This window comes from Hemitrygon akajei, chromosome 14 (assembly GCF_048418815.1).
Source record: "Hemitrygon akajei chromosome 14, sHemAka1.3, whole genome shotgun sequence".
Lineage (NCBI taxonomy): Eukaryota > Metazoa > Chordata > Chondrichthyes > Myliobatiformes > Dasyatidae > Hemitrygon > Hemitrygon akajei.
The window spans coordinates 93,305,388-93,323,197 of record NC_133137.1 but is presented as its reverse complement, the minus strand read 5'-3'; the positions used below and the strand labels follow the sequence as shown (position 1 = coordinate 93,323,197).

Here is a 17,810-nt window from a genome sequence, read left to right as displayed (position 1 = left end):
TTAATACGTTTAAAAAGGGAGTTGGGTAGCAGAGAGATTAAGAGGGAGAATTCTGAAATTCTGGACCCATGTTGCTTGCTTCATAGATGTGCCAATATTAGTGTTAAAGAGACCTTGCTCGAAATCAGGAAACCAAAGTTTGGTAAGGACACCTGCAAAGATAGGGAGAATTAAACTATGAAAGGATTTTAATGTGAAAACAGCAGAATTACATTAGATGCACTAGAGGACTCAGTGCCAATATATGCCAGCAAAGGATGTAATGATGGGTGCAAGATGCATTTTGAGCAATGGGGTTTTCAACAGACACTTGATCCATGTGAGCATTATGGGCATTGACCATCAGATTTTTTTGTTGCATCCATTAAAAATCAACATTCTGTTGTGACAGCTGCTTTAATTAAGATTTTCAGCCTTTATTTTAACATTTGAGTAGATGAGATTAAAAAAATGTGGAACCTTTCTGACATTATGAGCATTATACAGTTTTAACATGAGCCTGATTTACATGTCTCCAATATGTATCCCTTGCAAAACTAGTGGGAAGCATAAGCTTGCTGACAGGAATCAACCATCATGGTCTCATAGGGATTACAAAAACATTTTCAGGATGCCCTCAAGGTTAGGTGAGAGGAGGGGTGTGAGGGGTTGCATGTTTCCAAGGCAAGGATGAATTAATATTCTCTGATATTAAAAGAAACAATAGACTGCAGATGCTGGAAATACTAAGCAACACACAAAGGAGCAGGTCAAGTGGAATCTATGAAGGGAAATAAACACTTAATGTTTCAGGTTGAGACAGTTCATCAAAACAGGAAATAAAGAGGGGAAATAGGTAATATAAAAAAGTTGATGTAAGGGGTGTGCAAGAACTGCCAGGTAATAGACGGATCCGGTTTTGGGTGGGAGTGATAGGTAAATGTGAGATGGAGAAGAGTGGGAATGATGTGAGAAGCTGGGAGGTGATGGATGAGAATGACAAAGAACTGAAAAAGATGGAATTGGATAGGAGAGGACAGTAGACCATGGAATAAAGGTAAGGTGGTGGGGAAGAGAAACCACTGGGAGGAATGTGTGAATGATGGGCAGATAAAAAAAGGTGAGGGTGAGGAAAGAGATAGGGTGTTGGGGAGCAGGCAGATTAGGACAGAAGTGGAGAGGTTACTGCAAGTTAGAGAAATTGATGTTCATGCCATCAAGTTGGAGGCTACCAAGGCAGAATATGAGGTGCCATTCAGATGCTGGGATCTGGAAAAGCAAACAATGTTGTAATAGAACTCAGCAGATCAAGAAGCATCTTTACTGTGCTTACTTGCACTTCTATTCATCCTGACCTGTCTCAGAAAGTAAAATATTTTTTTCACTCTTGAGTAGTTGTTTTTACTTTCGTAGACTCCACTAAAACAGAAGACTGCAGAATGAATGTGACATGTTAGTGGGTAAAATACCCAAGTGATTTAAGCTGCCTTTGGATGGGAAAGCTTAAAGAATCCCCTTTTCTTTCTATATTGATAATATAACAGTTGTATGGTCATATTGATCAAATTGATTCTTTTTTGCTTGACCAAAACTTGATGAAAGAACAGTTTTTAACAGGTTGTTATTAATGGAATATAACTGCAGTTGTTTAATAAATCACCTCCCAATAAGTTGATCATTTTTCTACTCTTTTTAGCTTGATCTGGTACAACTACATACCATTCCTAGCCAACTGGCCAAAGATATACAGAAACTCAACCGCAAACGCAAGTATGGTTGTTTTAAAGGATTAGAGAATATTGCAATTTTCTTCCATGTAATCTACTTTGTGTGTCCAAACTAACAGATATAGGTATCTTTCATAGATCACATCCTTTTTTAAAAAAAATGTGCTTTGTTTCTTGGAAATGATGTTTGACATTTCCTGGAAGATTTGAATGTTGTAATCAGCATACAATATGTTAATATTTTGAAATAACTAGTTTTTTGAGAGGAATTGATCAGCAATTTTAACTCCTAATTCCATATAAGCAAATGGATAAACACGTAGACTATTAGTTTGAAAGGAAAGGCCTTCATTTCAAAATAGGTATTAGTGATACAGAATAGTAAAATCAGTGTATCTTTAAAACAGATTCTGCCGGCAACTCCATAAAATTCCAGGCCCTGAACCATAGAATACAGAACAGAAAACATTGATACAGACCTTTCTACCCATGATGTCTGTCCCAACCCATGAAGCCATACTAAACTCAACCCATCTGCCTGTATGTGGCTTGAATGCCCCCATTCTCTGCCTGTCATGTGTCTGTCTGAATGCCCCTTAAGCATTATTATCATATCTACCGGTACTTCCACCACTTTTGCTGGCAGGGCTTTTCAGGCACCCTATCACTACCTGAGTAAAAGAAAATTGCTTCATAAACCTCCTTTAGACTTTGCCCTCTCACAGGAAAGCTATGCCCTTCAGTATTTGACATTTCCACTCAGGAAAAAAGACTAACCATCCATCTGACTATATATCACCTGATATTCTCTCTGGATAGCCATCAACCAGATGGCATGAATATTGGTTTATCCTAAAAAGAAAAAAAACGCTCCCACTCCCCACTTCTTCTTTTCTCCACTCTGGCCTCTTACCACTTCTCACCTGCCTATCACTTCCCCCTGGTGCCCCTCCTCCTTCCTTTCTCCAATGGTCCATTCTCCTCTCCTATCAGATTCTTTCCTCTCCAACCCTCTATCTTTCCTACCCACCTGGTTTCACCTATCACCTTTAAGTTATCCTCCTTCACCTACCCACACCTTTTTACTTTGGCATCTTACCTCTTCCTTTCCAGTCCTTAAGAAGGGTCTTGGCCTGAAATGTTGACTGTTTGTTCATTTCCAGGGATGCTGCCTGACCTGCTGAGTTCCTCCAGCATTTTGTATGGGTTGCCATCTGTTGATGCTTTTTATAATTTTATTAACCTCTACGAAGTCACTCAGCCTCCACCAGTTCAGAGAAAACAACTCAAGTTTGCCTAACATCTCTTTTATTATCTTATGGTCTCTCCTCATAGCACATGCCCTCTAAACCAAGTAGCATCCTGATAAACCTCTTTCAACTCTCCAAAGCTGCCACATCCTTCCTATAATGCGGCAGCTAGAGTTCAATGTAATACTCCAGGTGCAGTCTAATTAGAGTTTTATAACTAAGACCATGAGACGTAGGAGCAGAATTAGGCCATTTGGCCCATCAGACTGCTCTGCTATTCAATCATGGCTGATCCTTTTTACCCCTCTTCAGCCCCACTCCCTGTCCTTCACCCATTACGTTTGATGCCATGTCCAATCAAGAACCTATCTATCACTGCCTTAAATACACCCAAAGACCTGGCCTCCGCAGCAGGTAACAAATTCCACAAATCTGCCACTCTCTGGCAAAAGAAGTTTCTCTGCATTTCTGTTTTAAATGGATGTCCCTCAATCCTGAGGCTGTGCCCTCTTGTTCTAGCCTCCCCCACCATGGAAAATATCCTTTCCACGTTTGCTCGGTCTAGGCCTTTTAACATTCAAAAGGTTTCAATGAGGTCCCCCCTCATCCTTCTAAATTCCAAGGAGTACTGACCCAGAGCCATCAAACATTCCTTGTATGATAACCCTTTCATCCTGGAAATCATCCTTATGAATCTCCTCTGGACCATCTCCGATGCCAGCACACCTTTTCTTAGATGAGGAGCCCAAAACTGTTCACAGTACTCAAGGTTAGGCTTCACCAGTGCCTTATAAAACCTCAGCATCACATCCCTGCTCTTGTATTCTAGACTACTTAAAATGACTGCTAACATTGCATTTGCCTTCCTCACCAAGTGTTCTGCATGAGAACTCCCAAGTCCCTTTTCATCTCAGATTTTTGGATTTTCTCCCCATTTAGAAGATAAACTGCAGATTTATTTCTACTACCAAGGTACAGGATCATGCATTTTCCAACATTATATTTCATTTGTCAGGTTTGTCAGGCAAGATTTTCCCTTAAGGAAACCATGCTGACTTTGTCCTATCTTGTCTTGTGTCACCAAGTAATTCATAACCTCATCCTTAACAATTGATTCCAAGATCTTCCCAGTCACTGAGGTCAGGGTAACTCATCTATAAATCTACAACATAACTTCCTGACTCTTGAACTCCGTGTCTCACCCCATGCAGCCACTTTCAGGAAGCTATAAATTTGGACCCCAAGATCCCTTTGTACATCAACACTGTTAAGTGTCTTGCCATGAAGTGTACTGTCTTTTACATTTAATCTCCTAAAGTGCAACACTTCACTCTGAACCAGTTTAAACTCCATCTCCCATTTCTGCAACTATATCTGCAACTGGTCTATATCCTGCTGTATCCTTTGGCAATCTTCTACACAATCCACAACATCTCCAGTCTTTGCTTCATTTGTGAACTTACTAACCCACCCATCAACTTTTTTCATCCAGGCCATTTATACATATCACTAACAATGGAGATCCTATTACAGATCCTTGTGGAAAAACCTCCAGTCACAAACTTCCAGCAGAAGGAATCCCATTTACCATTGACCACTGTCATCTATCTTCCATGGGCAAGCAATTCTAAATCCAAATGGCCAGGTTCTCATTGATCTCCATGCACCTTAAACTTCTGCATGACCCTCCCAGGAGAGACCTTGCTAAAGTCCAATAGACAAGCCCCTCAATACTATCTTCATTAATTGCCTTGATCACCTCTTCCAAAAACGCAATCTGGTCAGTAAGATAGGACTTCCTCTGCACAAAGATATGCTGACTATCCCTAATTAGGCCATGGTTTTCCAAATGCTCATACACTCTGTGGCTACTTCATTAGGTACATCTACTTGCTAATGAAAATATATTAAAAGCATGCAGACATGGTAAAGATATTTATTTGTTGTTCAGACCAAACATCAGAATGAGGAATAAATGTGATCTAAGTGACCTTGGCTGTTGATTAATTGTTGGTGCCAGATGGGCTGGGTTGAATATCTCTGAAACTGCTGATCCCCTGGGATTTACACATACAACAGGCTCTAGAATTTACAAAAAACAAAAATCATACAGTATTATCCAAATTTACCCCCACTCTCTAAACCTATGTAAATCCCCTATGTCTATACCTTTGTAGCCTCCTTATGTCACCTTTACAAATTACTTTCCAGTCATCAGTAAATTTAGCAACTACAGCTTTGTTGATCTCAGCCTCATCATTTATATACAGTGAACTTTAAAAAATATATCGAGTCTCCACTACCATTCTTGTCTGGCAAACCACATGTTATATTTTATCACCCAGATGGCTTATAATTTTGCCCTCTCTATTTGCCAGCTCTTCGATGCATTCTGTAAATTTGGAAAATAGTACATTCAACAGTTTTTCTTATCTGCAGGGTAATGTTATTTATTCAAATAACTCAGAATGACTTTCATGATTAACAAACAAAATAAGAAGCAAGTTGACATCCATAGAGCCAAAAGCTAAGATGCTAATCAGCCCAATTTTGTAGCAAATATATTTCTGAAAGATCATGGATCAGAGAATACTAAATATGGTGAAAATAACAAACCTCATTCAGAGCAAGTCAGGCAGCAGAAGATACTCTTACAGATTGTGGCACTGGTACATTGTGATTACATTTGATACCTGAACTGAAGGGGAAAAGCACAAGTCACAAACAGATAGTCAAGTTAAATATAAGAAAACCTTAAAAGGATTGAGAAATAGATAATTACCATATATGAAACTGAACTATTATCGTGAAAGCACAGAAAAACTTTGGGGAATATTCAATAATAGAAAACCAATTCATGCTCTTTAAAATACAACATCTCCATTCACAGTAAAACTTGAATAATCTGGCAACATTAGTATTTCTGTGGTGCTTGCCTGTCAGATTTGCCATGTTCTTGGATATTACTCCCGATAATACCCTAACTAACTTGTAATTTACATTTTTTAAGATGTTACACAATCCAGTTTCAGGCACCCTACATCCTTTGTGTTCTTCTCCAGCACGTGCTCAACTGTCCACCTAGTTTTCTTTTCCCTTTGTTAATCTTTGCCATCTCCTCTCCCTCCCCCGCCTGGCTCCATATGTCCATCATTCCCTCCCTATCTAGTTCCACACATCACCTACCAACCTCTGTTCCACCCTTCCCTCGTACTGGTCATCTTTCCTCTCAGCCCCGATGCAGGATCTTTACTTAAAAAGTTGACTTATACTTTGTGCCTCCACAGATGTTTCCATGTGTATCTCTCTATGACCCTCTGTTGCTTGAACTGCTGTATTGTTACAGTTTTCTGTTTTTTATTCTACATCTACAGTCTTCGTTTGACCTTATTCCTGGCCTCATTTCCAGTCCAATAACATCAGATGATATCAAGCCAAAATATTACACAAATATAAGAACTTAGTGAGCAAAGGGATATAAGGTTAACAGTGATTCTGAAAAAGGATCTTTCTTATTTAAAAAAACTTGCACAAAATATGAAATTTCATAAATTATTTAGAAATAATAGTGAAGAAGAAAATGTTAAAGGGACATGAATCTAAGGAGAATAATGAAAATAAGGAATTAATAGCTAATTAACATTAATTATTTGCTAATGGAGACAATAATAAAGGTTAAGATAGCCAGAGTCATACAGTGCAGAAAATGACCTTATAGCTCATAAAGTCTGTGCCAATCTTCAAGCACGCATTTACACTAACCCTACTTTAATTCCATTCTGTTCTCCCCTTATTCAAACCAACTCTCACAGGATTCTACCATGCACCAACTCACTAGGGGCAAATACAGTAAACAATTTTTCAGGATTTGATAATTTCTATTACATTAAATTCTATTTAATTTCTCAAATAACCAAGGTAGGATTTCTTACTTGATAAATAGTCTAAAATTCTGAAATAATGCCCCGGCAACTTTGCTCTATTACTTCCAGTTACAAAGTACTAACATTCCAAACTAAGTCACTCTCATCACAACCAGCAATCCAAGGATTTTGTTCAGTTTCTTAAGCATTTGCTCCCAAACTTTTTTCTTAATCTCAATGTTGTTTTTGCTAGAAAACAATAATCTGGCATTTAAGGTTTGTGGTGCTTCAAATTTAAGCTGCCCTTTGTAAGAAATTTTCTATGAGGAAATTGATGAAGCCCTGACATGGTAACTTAATACCCATACATATTCCCACAACATATGCTTTTATCAGTGTCTCTTCCATTGTAAGTTAATGCTTATATAAAAGTGTTTCATTATCTATTTACAGATTATTTATAAAAACATACATTGGCAAAGTAATTCATTACATTTATGTGGAATGAATAAATGTAAGCCTTTGCTGATTCTAACGTTTGTGAAAATATTCTCTTTTTACAGCAATTGGGAGAAGAGAAAAGTTGAACTAGATGAGCAACACAAGGAACTTCTCAATTCTGTGCAACAAATTGAGCACAAATGCAGAATAATAGAAGCTGAAAAATTGGAAGTTATGAAAGAATTAGATGAAAAAAGAGTTTTACTGGACAGTAAAGAGCAAGACTGCAACCAATTGATTAAGCTGATTGAATTGGGTAAAGAGAATGAATCAGCATTAATGGGAGAAAGGTTTGTCATAAGTAATATAAAGATTTGTCCATCTTGTGATGGTAATAACTGTAGCTTTTACATTTGCCTATAGTTATGAAAATAAAATGTGAATGTTCATTGCCTGATTTGGTCAGATTCAAGTTTTGGGTGATCAAGAAGACAAGTCTTAAGATGACTTATTCTGAGATTTTGAGAAATGGCTTGCAATTCAGTTTTCAGCTGCCATGTCTACAGTTAAATGAAATCATCTTTCTACAATAGAAGGACACTTATTGGTGAAAATTTGCTCTTAATCAGGAGAGTGAAAATCTTTGCCTGTGTAAAACAAGACCATATACATTAAGGGAGTTATAGAGATGAGCAAGCCTACTTCACAGCATTCTGGACCCTTCAAAGCGAATATACCCAAAGTACAAGTATTAGTGACAGCTTCAGTATTTCATGAATTGATTTTGACGTGACCTTTGTAGCTAAGAAATTCTACACTTCATAAAACTAGTCTAATATCTATATTATCCAAGAATAATAATGTGTAAATGTTTAAAATCAATGGGCAGTCAACAGAACCTCTTTCATAATGGCCAACTCAAGCTCATGTTGCCTAAAATGTCTTGAATATCTTCACTTAGCAAAATTGTTTTTCACATTCATATTTTTAGTATCATTGCTTAGTCGAAGTTAAAAAAACAAAATAAGCTTGCATCTATGTAGTACCTTTCACAACATCAGAATTCTCAAACTCAACAGGGAAAACAGTTCAAAAGAATTGAACCATAAATCCCACCTTCCTACAGATTTTACGACAAGCAAAATGAGAGCTGATATAATCAGCATTTGTCACTTTGTATGAGTCTCTAATATGACCTTACAGTTCCCCCAACAAGTGCCTTCAGTTTTATTCATTTTGAGTCATTTCTATAAGGTTAATACTTTTTCACATTACCATAATATGGCATACCTTTTATGTCATAAAAGAAGGCAATTGGGTCTATCAGGTTCATCTTGGATCTCAAAAGGGTCATCTTACTCTTATTTCTTGCGATGCAGCAATCTTCTCTCTCTTATATATAATTAACTCCCCTTTGGTTCTTTTGCCACTTCACCTGCATTAAAGGGCATTTACAGTAACCAGCTAACCTATCAGCACAGCTTTGGACTGTGCCTGGAGATCAGAGCACCAAGAATGTACAAGCACCACACAAACAGCACCAGATCTCAGAATTGAATTCTGGTCTTCAGGGCTGTGGGGTAGCAGCACTTAGTACTCTACCCATTAGCCAAACATAGGCGTACTTTTGTGCATAATATTTATAACTTCGGGGATTCAGAATATAAAATTTAAAAAGAATTGCGCATCAGCTCCATTGTGATTGTGTGACAACACATTTTCAAAGTGGTACACCCTGTGTGTTATTGAAATGGAAAATTATGCACTTACAGCACAGTGCACAAAGTTTTGGAGATTTTTCTTCAATTTTTCAGCAACATTGCCTTGGTATCACAATGATAGCGAGTGGCATTGACTGCACTCTTGGATACCACTTCCACAATTTTCATCCAGATAGCAGACAGCATAGGCTCCTTATACAGAGGAGGTCTTTTTGAGGCTTGGAATCAGACCACCAGCCATGATTCATAATCCTTGCATGACCTACCCAGATCACCATTGTATTTACCTGACATCCAAAGACTAATTTGTCAAACCACCGATCATTAACGTTCAGCCAACCATAATCCACTACCCACCCCACAATCCCAGTTTGTAATCCTTGCCCCAACTCCTCCAGTCCACCAACCTCCCTCAAATTTCTTCTCCATGATCCTTCGACCAATTTGACCTGACCTTAGTATCAACGTCCTGCCCCAAGTGTTCTACCATGATTGTAGTGCAATTGAACGTTTTCTCAAGGCACCACCTTGACCTTTATATCAAGATCTCATCCCAATCAAACTCTCTTTGAAATGTGTGGTTCAACATTATTCCAAGATTCCAGTCCAACAAAATCCAAGTTTGATTCCTTTCACAAGTTCTTGCACTAATTCCTGAATCTTTATGCTTCAGCTCCCAGGATCTATCTTCCCTGCTATTCCCTTACCTAACCTCCAGACCTGGCTCCTTGATTTCCTTCTCCTGTTCCACAATGATGAAACCTTAGATCTTGTGACCTATTACATTTCCCAGTAGGAGTTTCAATGGCAAAAGTTTAGCATGCCTAAACAGATGTTGTTTGAAGGACATACACAAGAAAATATGCAGATGCCTGGCCTGCTGAGCTCCTGCAGCATTTTGTGTATGTTGCATTTAAAGCTCATCTTTTGTGTATAAAAATATGAAACATTTTTTAAAACAACAGTGATTATTTGAAAGGTATAAATCCATTTTCTTTAATTAATTAAATCTTTGTTTTAAGATGTTTCAATGACAGAAATTAGCTCTGGGTGTAATTAATCCCTCTTTCAAATTTAACAGGGCTTCCTTGGACTTGCAGTTACGTTACGTCCAAACTGAAAAGAAACTAATGTCTGACACAGTAGCATTGAAACAAAGAGAGAAGGAACAAGAGCTACGAAAGATAAAGAAAAAAGAACTACAGTTAAAGATAGCAATTGATTCACTTTCATATGTTGAATTTCTCAATGAAAAGGCCAAATCACAGGTAAAGATAGTTAGATATTTGTAGTTAGAACACTTATATATTACAAATGCGTAGCCATTGAAACCATAAAATAATCAGAAACAGCTTCACATAAATCATTTGTTTCAGTGGTTACTCTACACATGTGAAATGGTCATGTTTGTTTATCCTGTTTCTGTCTTGCATCATTTTACAATATGATGAAATAATTCCAGCACGGAAATGGCAAAATTTGCAGATGACAGAAAGTTACGAAGTTAAAATAGAGAAGGACTGTAACAAAATACAGAAAGGCTTACTTGGACAATGGGTCTTTAATAGAAAAAATGCTTTGATATAGATAAGTATACAGTGAAGCATATAGTTAAGAAAAGAGATAATAGCTCTAGTTTTTGCGAAATATTCCTGAAGTTCTTTGCATTTTCCCATCTTTCCATTGTCACAATCACAAATTTCTTTTTTTCTTTATCTTGTTTATCCCAGAAACTCATATAGAGTTAATAGAATAATAATTTTTAGCAGTAGTTTCATAGTAATAGAGACTTAATGATTATATGTGTTGTACTCCACTTCTGAAATTTAGTGTCATTAATACCAAAGTGACCAAAGTTTGGGGGCATTGTTCAACATTCATCCTCCTTATTCCAACTCTTCCATCATGTATTTCTAACTGTGAGTCAATCTCTAGCTGGCAATGAAAAAATGGAATGGAGTCCTTAAAAGATTACATGTGGGAGGAAATCTTTGTATGAGAACTATGGGAGTTCACTGGTTTGTATTGGATATGGTGACTAACATCACCAGAGATGCAGGTATAGTAGTCAAGAAAGCTAAAGAAAGAGTTAGAGAAAGGTACTTCTCCATCCAGAGAAGCCAAATGATCTATAATGTTTCTCCAGAATATTCAGCATTTATTTCAGATACTGTGTTAATCTGGAGAAACTGTTGTTGTTCTCACTGAAGCTAAGAAGAAGAGTGTTTTGGTTAGATAAGGCAGATGGAAGGAAGCTGTTCCCATTATTGGATGGTTTATAGCCTAGGGACCAGAATTTTAAATTTTTAAGCAGAAAGTGCAGAGAGAAACCTTTTATATAAAAATTTGCAATGGTATGGAATGCATTGCCTGTAGGAGTCATGGAACTGAAGCGTTCAAAATAAAAGTAGATATCATCAAAGAGAGAATTGGTTACAGATCTGTGGGGAAAGAGAAGGGAATGAGACTGATGGGTGTGATCTACATTTGACTTGTTCAACTTTATATTTTTGTGATACTGTGAAATAATGAAGTCTTAGCAAAAATTGCTAATATGCCACATGCATTTAGATGTATGGTCAGTTTGTAGAAACAGTAACAAAACACAAGAGTAAGAGGATACTGTATTCTGGAGCAAATTGTTCCTGAATTTTGCATCTCCTTTCTCGATGATGTAGGGCCTTAACTCAAAATGATAACAAATATTCCTTCTCCCCCACCTTCACAGATGCTGCTCAATCCTTCGAGTTCCTTCAGCAATTTTTTTTCTGTGGAAATAGAATACTGCTTTCAAAAACTAGTTAATGATAACCTACTACTATACTATTAATGAATTGATATGCTTATTGTGCTAAATCAACCAGTTGCAAATTCCTTAGATATGTAATTGAGTGCAGTTCTACTCTGTTTATGTTCTAAACAATAATCTTGTCTTATATATAGTTCTTGATTGACTTTGTTGTGTTCATACTATAATTTTTAATTTTTTTAACTAAAGATGGATTCTATCTCTCATGGTGGATCACTGTTGGAAAGAAGAACTGAGCTGGAAAATGAAGTTAAAAGTCTCAAAAGAAAATTAGCTGACCAGGTGAGCTGTCATTGTTCTTGGGAAATGAGTGTACTTGCAAGTCTCCAGGTACTGCAATGTCAGCAACATCCACTCTCCTTCAATTGAAAGTACTCATGTACTGCTTTTGAGTAAGAAATTAAAGAATATGACCGGAATTGGGTGAGGAATTAAAGAATATGGACTGAACCAGTGATATATTTCCAAGAGTGACTTGGAGGAAAGCTTGCAGATGTGACATTCCCATGTGGTAGCTGTCTTTTTTCAATGCATAGAGATTGCAATTTTGGAACGTGATTCAAAAAGGTGAGTTGTGCAAATAGGTGCACATTTCAGCCAGAGTGATCTGGTGAAGACTGTCTAAATGCACTAGCAAACAACAGATAAGGCCTAGTCAAGTGGAGACACCAGAGACCACAAATGCTTAATAAACAATCTGCTGGAAGAGCTTAGCAGGCCAAGCGGCATCTGTGGATGGAAAAGAATTAAGTCCTGATACAGTGTTTTGAGCTGCAATGCCAACAATTCCTTTCCTCCCATAGATAATGCTTGACCTGCTGAGTTTCTCCAGCAAATTGTTTGTTGCCACAGTCAAGTGGGTTCCTTTGTCCTGCATGGTGTGAAAGTGTTTAATTGCTTTTGGAGCTGTACTCATTCAAGCAAGGGGTCTTTTATCACACTCTGGACTTGACATTTGTTGATTGTGAGAAGGTTTTGAGGAGCAAGCAGCTGAGTCATTAGCCACAATATATTACCCAAAACCACTGCCATAATGTAAATAAAATAACATGACTTGTACTGAAAATGTGGCATATGAATATTTACTGATGAGTATTTACAAATTTGATGACTAAAATAAAGCTTTGGATTCAAAAAAGATGCTCCATAAGGTCATTATCATTTGGGATGTATTTTAGTTTGAGAAGGGCTGCTTCGTGTTGTGTCTGGTATGAAGAGTATAGATCTGGTGCACAACAGTTTATTCAACTGCTTTGCCAAGCAAAAGTAGATAAGAGATGAAGAAATTATAAGATAACTCTAACTTCTTCTAACTTTAGAGAGGACAGAAAGAATTATCTATGTTACTTTCTAATCCTGAGTAATAAATAAACATTTCACTGTTAAAACACATTTTATTTATGTGCAGCTTTCTTTGACTGAAATAGAGGCTCATCTGTTGCGTAAGCGATTGGTTGAAGAAGATAATCTTGTTGCAGAACAAAGACATGCCCGTGAAGAAGTTGTAAATCTAACTCGCCTTGCTCAGATCAGATCTGATGAGAGGGATTCAAAAGCAAGGGATCTAGTAAATATTCAGGTAACCTTTGGATTGTTATCTATCATTCTCTTTCATTAAATCATATTTATAATTATTAGAGGAAAATAGAAAGATCAAAACTCAGATCAAAATGGATGCCTGGATTTAAATGTCACAGATCTGATGCTGTCCCAAGACAATGGCTGGGGAAAGGTTGGCTCATTAAACAAGTTCCAGTTTTCAATTTAGAGCCACCAAGTCCACATGTCCATTAGCCATAAGACATAGGAGCAGAATTAGGCCATTCAGGCCATTAAATCTGTTCCACCATTTAATCATGGCTGATCCTAGATCCCATTCAACCCCATACACCTGCGCTCTCACCATATCTCCGGAATATGGAGAATCATATCTCAGGGTTGATTCCCTGACCAAACAGGAATCTACCAACTTCCACTTTGAATATACCCATGGACTTGGCCTCCACCACAGTCTGTGGCAGAGCATTCCACAGATTCACCACTCTTTGGCTAAAAAAAATCCTTATTTCTGTTCTGAAAGGTTGCCCCTCAATTTTCAGGCTGTGCCCTCCAGTTATAGATACTCCCAGTAGAGGAAACATCCTTTCCACATCCATCTTACCTAGTCTTTTCAATATTATGTAGAATTCAAAGAGATCCCCATGATTTCTTCTAAATTCCAATGAGTACAGGTCTAAAGCTGCCAAATGCTCTTCATATGTTAACCCCTTTATTCTCAGAATAATCCTTGTGAACCTCTGGACTCTCTCTCCAATGACAATACATCCCTTCTAAGATAAAGGGCCCAAAACTGTTGACAATACTCCAAGTATGTTTGATAGGTCTGTTTACTCAAAAGAGAACAGGAATTTGCTATATTGTCCACCTTTCTGTACATCTCTCTATTCCCTGTTTCCCCACTCCCTTTCATCTGCCTTTCTCTCCCTTTCACTCCCACCCTTCTAATACCCTTTCTTTCATTTCTGCCCATTCTCTCTCCCTATTCACTCCTCTCTACCAATCTCTCACTTTCCTCATCATTACTACCCTTCTGTCTTCCCATTCCCCTCATTTGACTCTCTTCTATCCCTTTTCACCTCTATCCTCTTCCCCACTTCCCCTCCTATACCTCTATTGTCCTCTCTTTCTATTTCTCTCCCCCTTAAACTGGGTACTGGGTAAAATTCAGAAGGGCATCTAAGACATAAACTGGATTATCCTTTAGACCTGAGATAAAACTTTAGGCATCCCCTGCCTAGCATACCGCACAGAATTTTGTTAAAGGAGTGAGTGTTTTGCAGCTTGCCACACTTCAGTAATGGGCATTTCAGGCAAATCAAGGAGTAGCACTGAGTAGCTGGACAGATCGAGGAGCAACAGTGAAGCATCATTTGGGTTAAAGATAGGGCAGCAGGATGAAGTAACTGAAGTGATGAAAGAATATTACCAAGCAGTCAGCCCAAAGTAGGAGCTGTACCAAGGCAGTATCAATCTGATTCTTGTTAGATTAGATTTGATTTATTTATTAATCGTAGTGAAATGTGTTGCTTGCACGAACAACCAACACAGCGTGAGCATGTGCTGGGGGCACCCTGCCAGTGTCGCTTCACATCCCTGTGCCAACCTAGTATGCCCACAATGTTCAGCGAACAATGTGCAGCCAACATGCAACAGGCAACAGCAGCAAAACAAATCTCTTTCAAAACCCCCACCCACACACAAAATTGGAACTCCGGGCTACATCTGGGCCTCTAACCTCCAGACCATGGCCCTGGATTTGCAGATAACTAACCTCTGAACTCACCTTCCAGACTCATTGATCACAAGACTCATCACCTCAGGATTTGCCAACTGATCTCAGACCTCTAATCCCAAGACTCGCTATCCTCAGACCTCTGACCCTAGGATTTGCCAGCCTCAGGGATCACTGGCCCTCATTCCTATGGCCTGCAGAGTAACTAGCATGGTAGATTAATCAGTGCCTGTCAGAACTGGCATATTCTAGGTGACAGAGATTTTTGCTGTATTTATATTGGGGGCAGTTCAAATGAAGTGACCAGATTGATTTATGGGATTAAAGAATTGTCTTAGTAAGAAAAACTCAGCAATTTACAAATATTTATTGGAATTTTAAAAAGGATTATATTTTTCAAACATATATCTGTAGAGGAGCCTGATTAAGTTGAATTCTGAAACGGTTAGTTCCATTGTAAGGAAATGTAGAAGTAGTGATATTGGTTCAATATAAGCAGTTGACCATTTGGGGTAGAGTTGAGAAAGTATCCTAGCTGTGTCTCGCCAAAAAGGGCTCTTTAGAATTCTCTACCCAAGAGTTGTTGAAGTTGAGTCATTGAATATACTGAAGGCCAACACAGATAACCAGAACTGGTTGGCTTGGGAGGGATGACTAATACAAGAGGGTATAGGTTTAACATGAGAAGAAGAAGTTTCAAAGGAGATTTGATGGGCAAATCTTTCACAGAGGGTTGTTAAACGGAATAAGCTACCAGCGGATGAGGTAGAAGCAGGGACAATAACAACACTTTAAGAGGCACCAAGACATGTACTTGAATGAGCAGAAATATGGAATTAATGCGTGCAAATGGGATTAATGTAGATAGACATGATAATCAACACAGCAACACCAGGCAGAACGGCCGGTTTCTGTGCTGTTCAACTCTATGACTGTATGAATTATAACCTGGGAAACATTTGAGAAACAACTTAGAGGATTTTGTAATGCTGTTTGTTCACAGGATTGATGTTCTTTATATTAATTTTAAAACAGCACAAACGTGATCGAACTATAGAAGAGTTGAAAGCAGAGAAACTGAGTTTATATGATTCCAAGAAGAAGCATAAGCAACTGCTGATTAGGTAAGAATACTGATTATATTTTTTGTTTTTTTTCTATTTATCTTTCTTTTTTTAAAATCTTGTACTTGCTTTACAACAGAAAACTTTGGATAAATATTGTGTTAGTGCAGCAATAAAATCAACAGAGCTGGTAACCCAGATACCCAGAGACCTGATCATAGACTCTGCCATGCCAGTTGTGGTTTAAATTCTGCTAAGTTAACAAATTTCATGTCATATGCTGGTGATAATAAACCTGATTCTGATTCTGATTCTGAAAGTATTGTGTTAGTGCAGCAATAAAATCAACAGAGCTGGTGATCCAGATACCCAGAGACCAACCATGCCATGCCAGTTGTGAAGTTTAAATTCAGTTACTAATCTGAAATTAGAACAGCTATTCTTGTAACAGTAACTACAAACACTATTGGACTTTTATAAAAAGCCACCTGATTCATTAATACCTTTCCAGAGAGGAAACTTACTATCATCATTCAGTATGGCCTATGAGTGACTCTAGCAGCATCACATGTGATTGACTCTCTTCCAGCAATGGGGTAGTATTGCTACTGAATGAATGGTGCCAGGATTGGGGTGACGGGGAGGATGGTGCAGAGAGTGCTTCCAGGTCATTAAAATCAAGACAGCTTGTGAAGGCCAATGCCTGTAAGCAGCATGTGCTTTGTGTATGGAGGCCACTGCAAACCACCAGGGCTACATTCAGCTGTCCTGGCAGGGTGCTGTAAGAACATGAATGGTGGTATGTAAACACCTGAAAATTAGGAAAGGTAATGGTGGAGCAAATAGCCTTTCCTGATCTATCTACTCTACTGAGTCAGTAAGAAAACCAAGTTAGAAACTGCAGCTAATACTCAGCAGGTCAGGCTGCATCAGTGGAAAAAGAAGCTGTCAATGTCTTGGGTTGGAGACCCTTGATTAGAACTGAAAAGGAGATAAAAGAAAGATAAAGCTCCAGGGACAGTGGGTTGTCACTTACTGGTCAAACCAGGGTGACCAAGGGGATAACCTCTTACAAGATTATCTGGTCAATGAGCAATGGGAGGAGTTAGAAAACATATACAAACAAATTTAGACAAAATGCAGAGCAGGAGGACTTTCCCAGCAGGTTAGGCTGGGCATGAGCTCTACTTTCAGAGCAAATAAAGGAAGGAAAGAGGAAAATAAAACAAGCTGAGTTAATAGTAGAAGTGGATGGCTGATACAAACTAAGAAATTAAGCTTTGCTGAAGTTGTGGAAAGCAATATCGAGAAGCTATAACTGCCAGACAGAAAATGAGGTGCTGTTCCTTAAGCTTGTATTTGGCCTCATTATGGCAGTACAGGAAGCCACAGACCAATGGATCAGAGTGGGATTGGGATGAGAAATTAAAGTGACAGGTACTGGGAATCTGAGTCACAGGATGAGGAACTGATCTCCACAGGAACAACAGATCACACCTGTAGACTGAAAGTGGGTGTTCCATAAAGCATCTGATTTCTCCATTACCGAGGAGACCACACTGTGAACACCAGACAAATTACACTAGATTTGAATCTCCTGAAAAGACACATTGGGTCCCTGGATGTTGAAAGGTTAAGCGTTGCATCAATTGCACTTGCAAGGG

General features: G+C 38.3%; 1 protein-coding gene across 2 annotated transcripts in view; it reads left to right on the top strand.

Annotated features, from left to right (window-relative positions):
* The window catches only part of ccdc146 (coiled-coil domain containing 146), a 106,869-nt gene that overhangs the window by 52,269 nt on the left and 36,790 nt on the right, over nucleotides 1-17,810 (top strand). For both annotated transcript variants that reach the window (XM_073066624.1, XM_073066625.1), the window contains exons 7-12: nucleotides 1,676-1,749; nucleotides 7,383-7,610; nucleotides 10,063-10,249; nucleotides 11,980-12,072; nucleotides 13,199-13,369; nucleotides 16,118-16,206. In XM_073066624.1, the coding sequence (XP_072922725.1) occupies nucleotides 1,676-1,749; nucleotides 7,383-7,610; nucleotides 10,063-10,249; nucleotides 11,980-12,072; nucleotides 13,199-13,369; nucleotides 16,118-16,206 (842 nt within the window). The remainder of the gene's footprint in view (nucleotides 1-1,675; nucleotides 1,750-7,382; nucleotides 7,611-10,062; nucleotides 10,250-11,979; nucleotides 12,073-13,198; nucleotides 13,370-16,117; nucleotides 16,207-17,810) is intronic.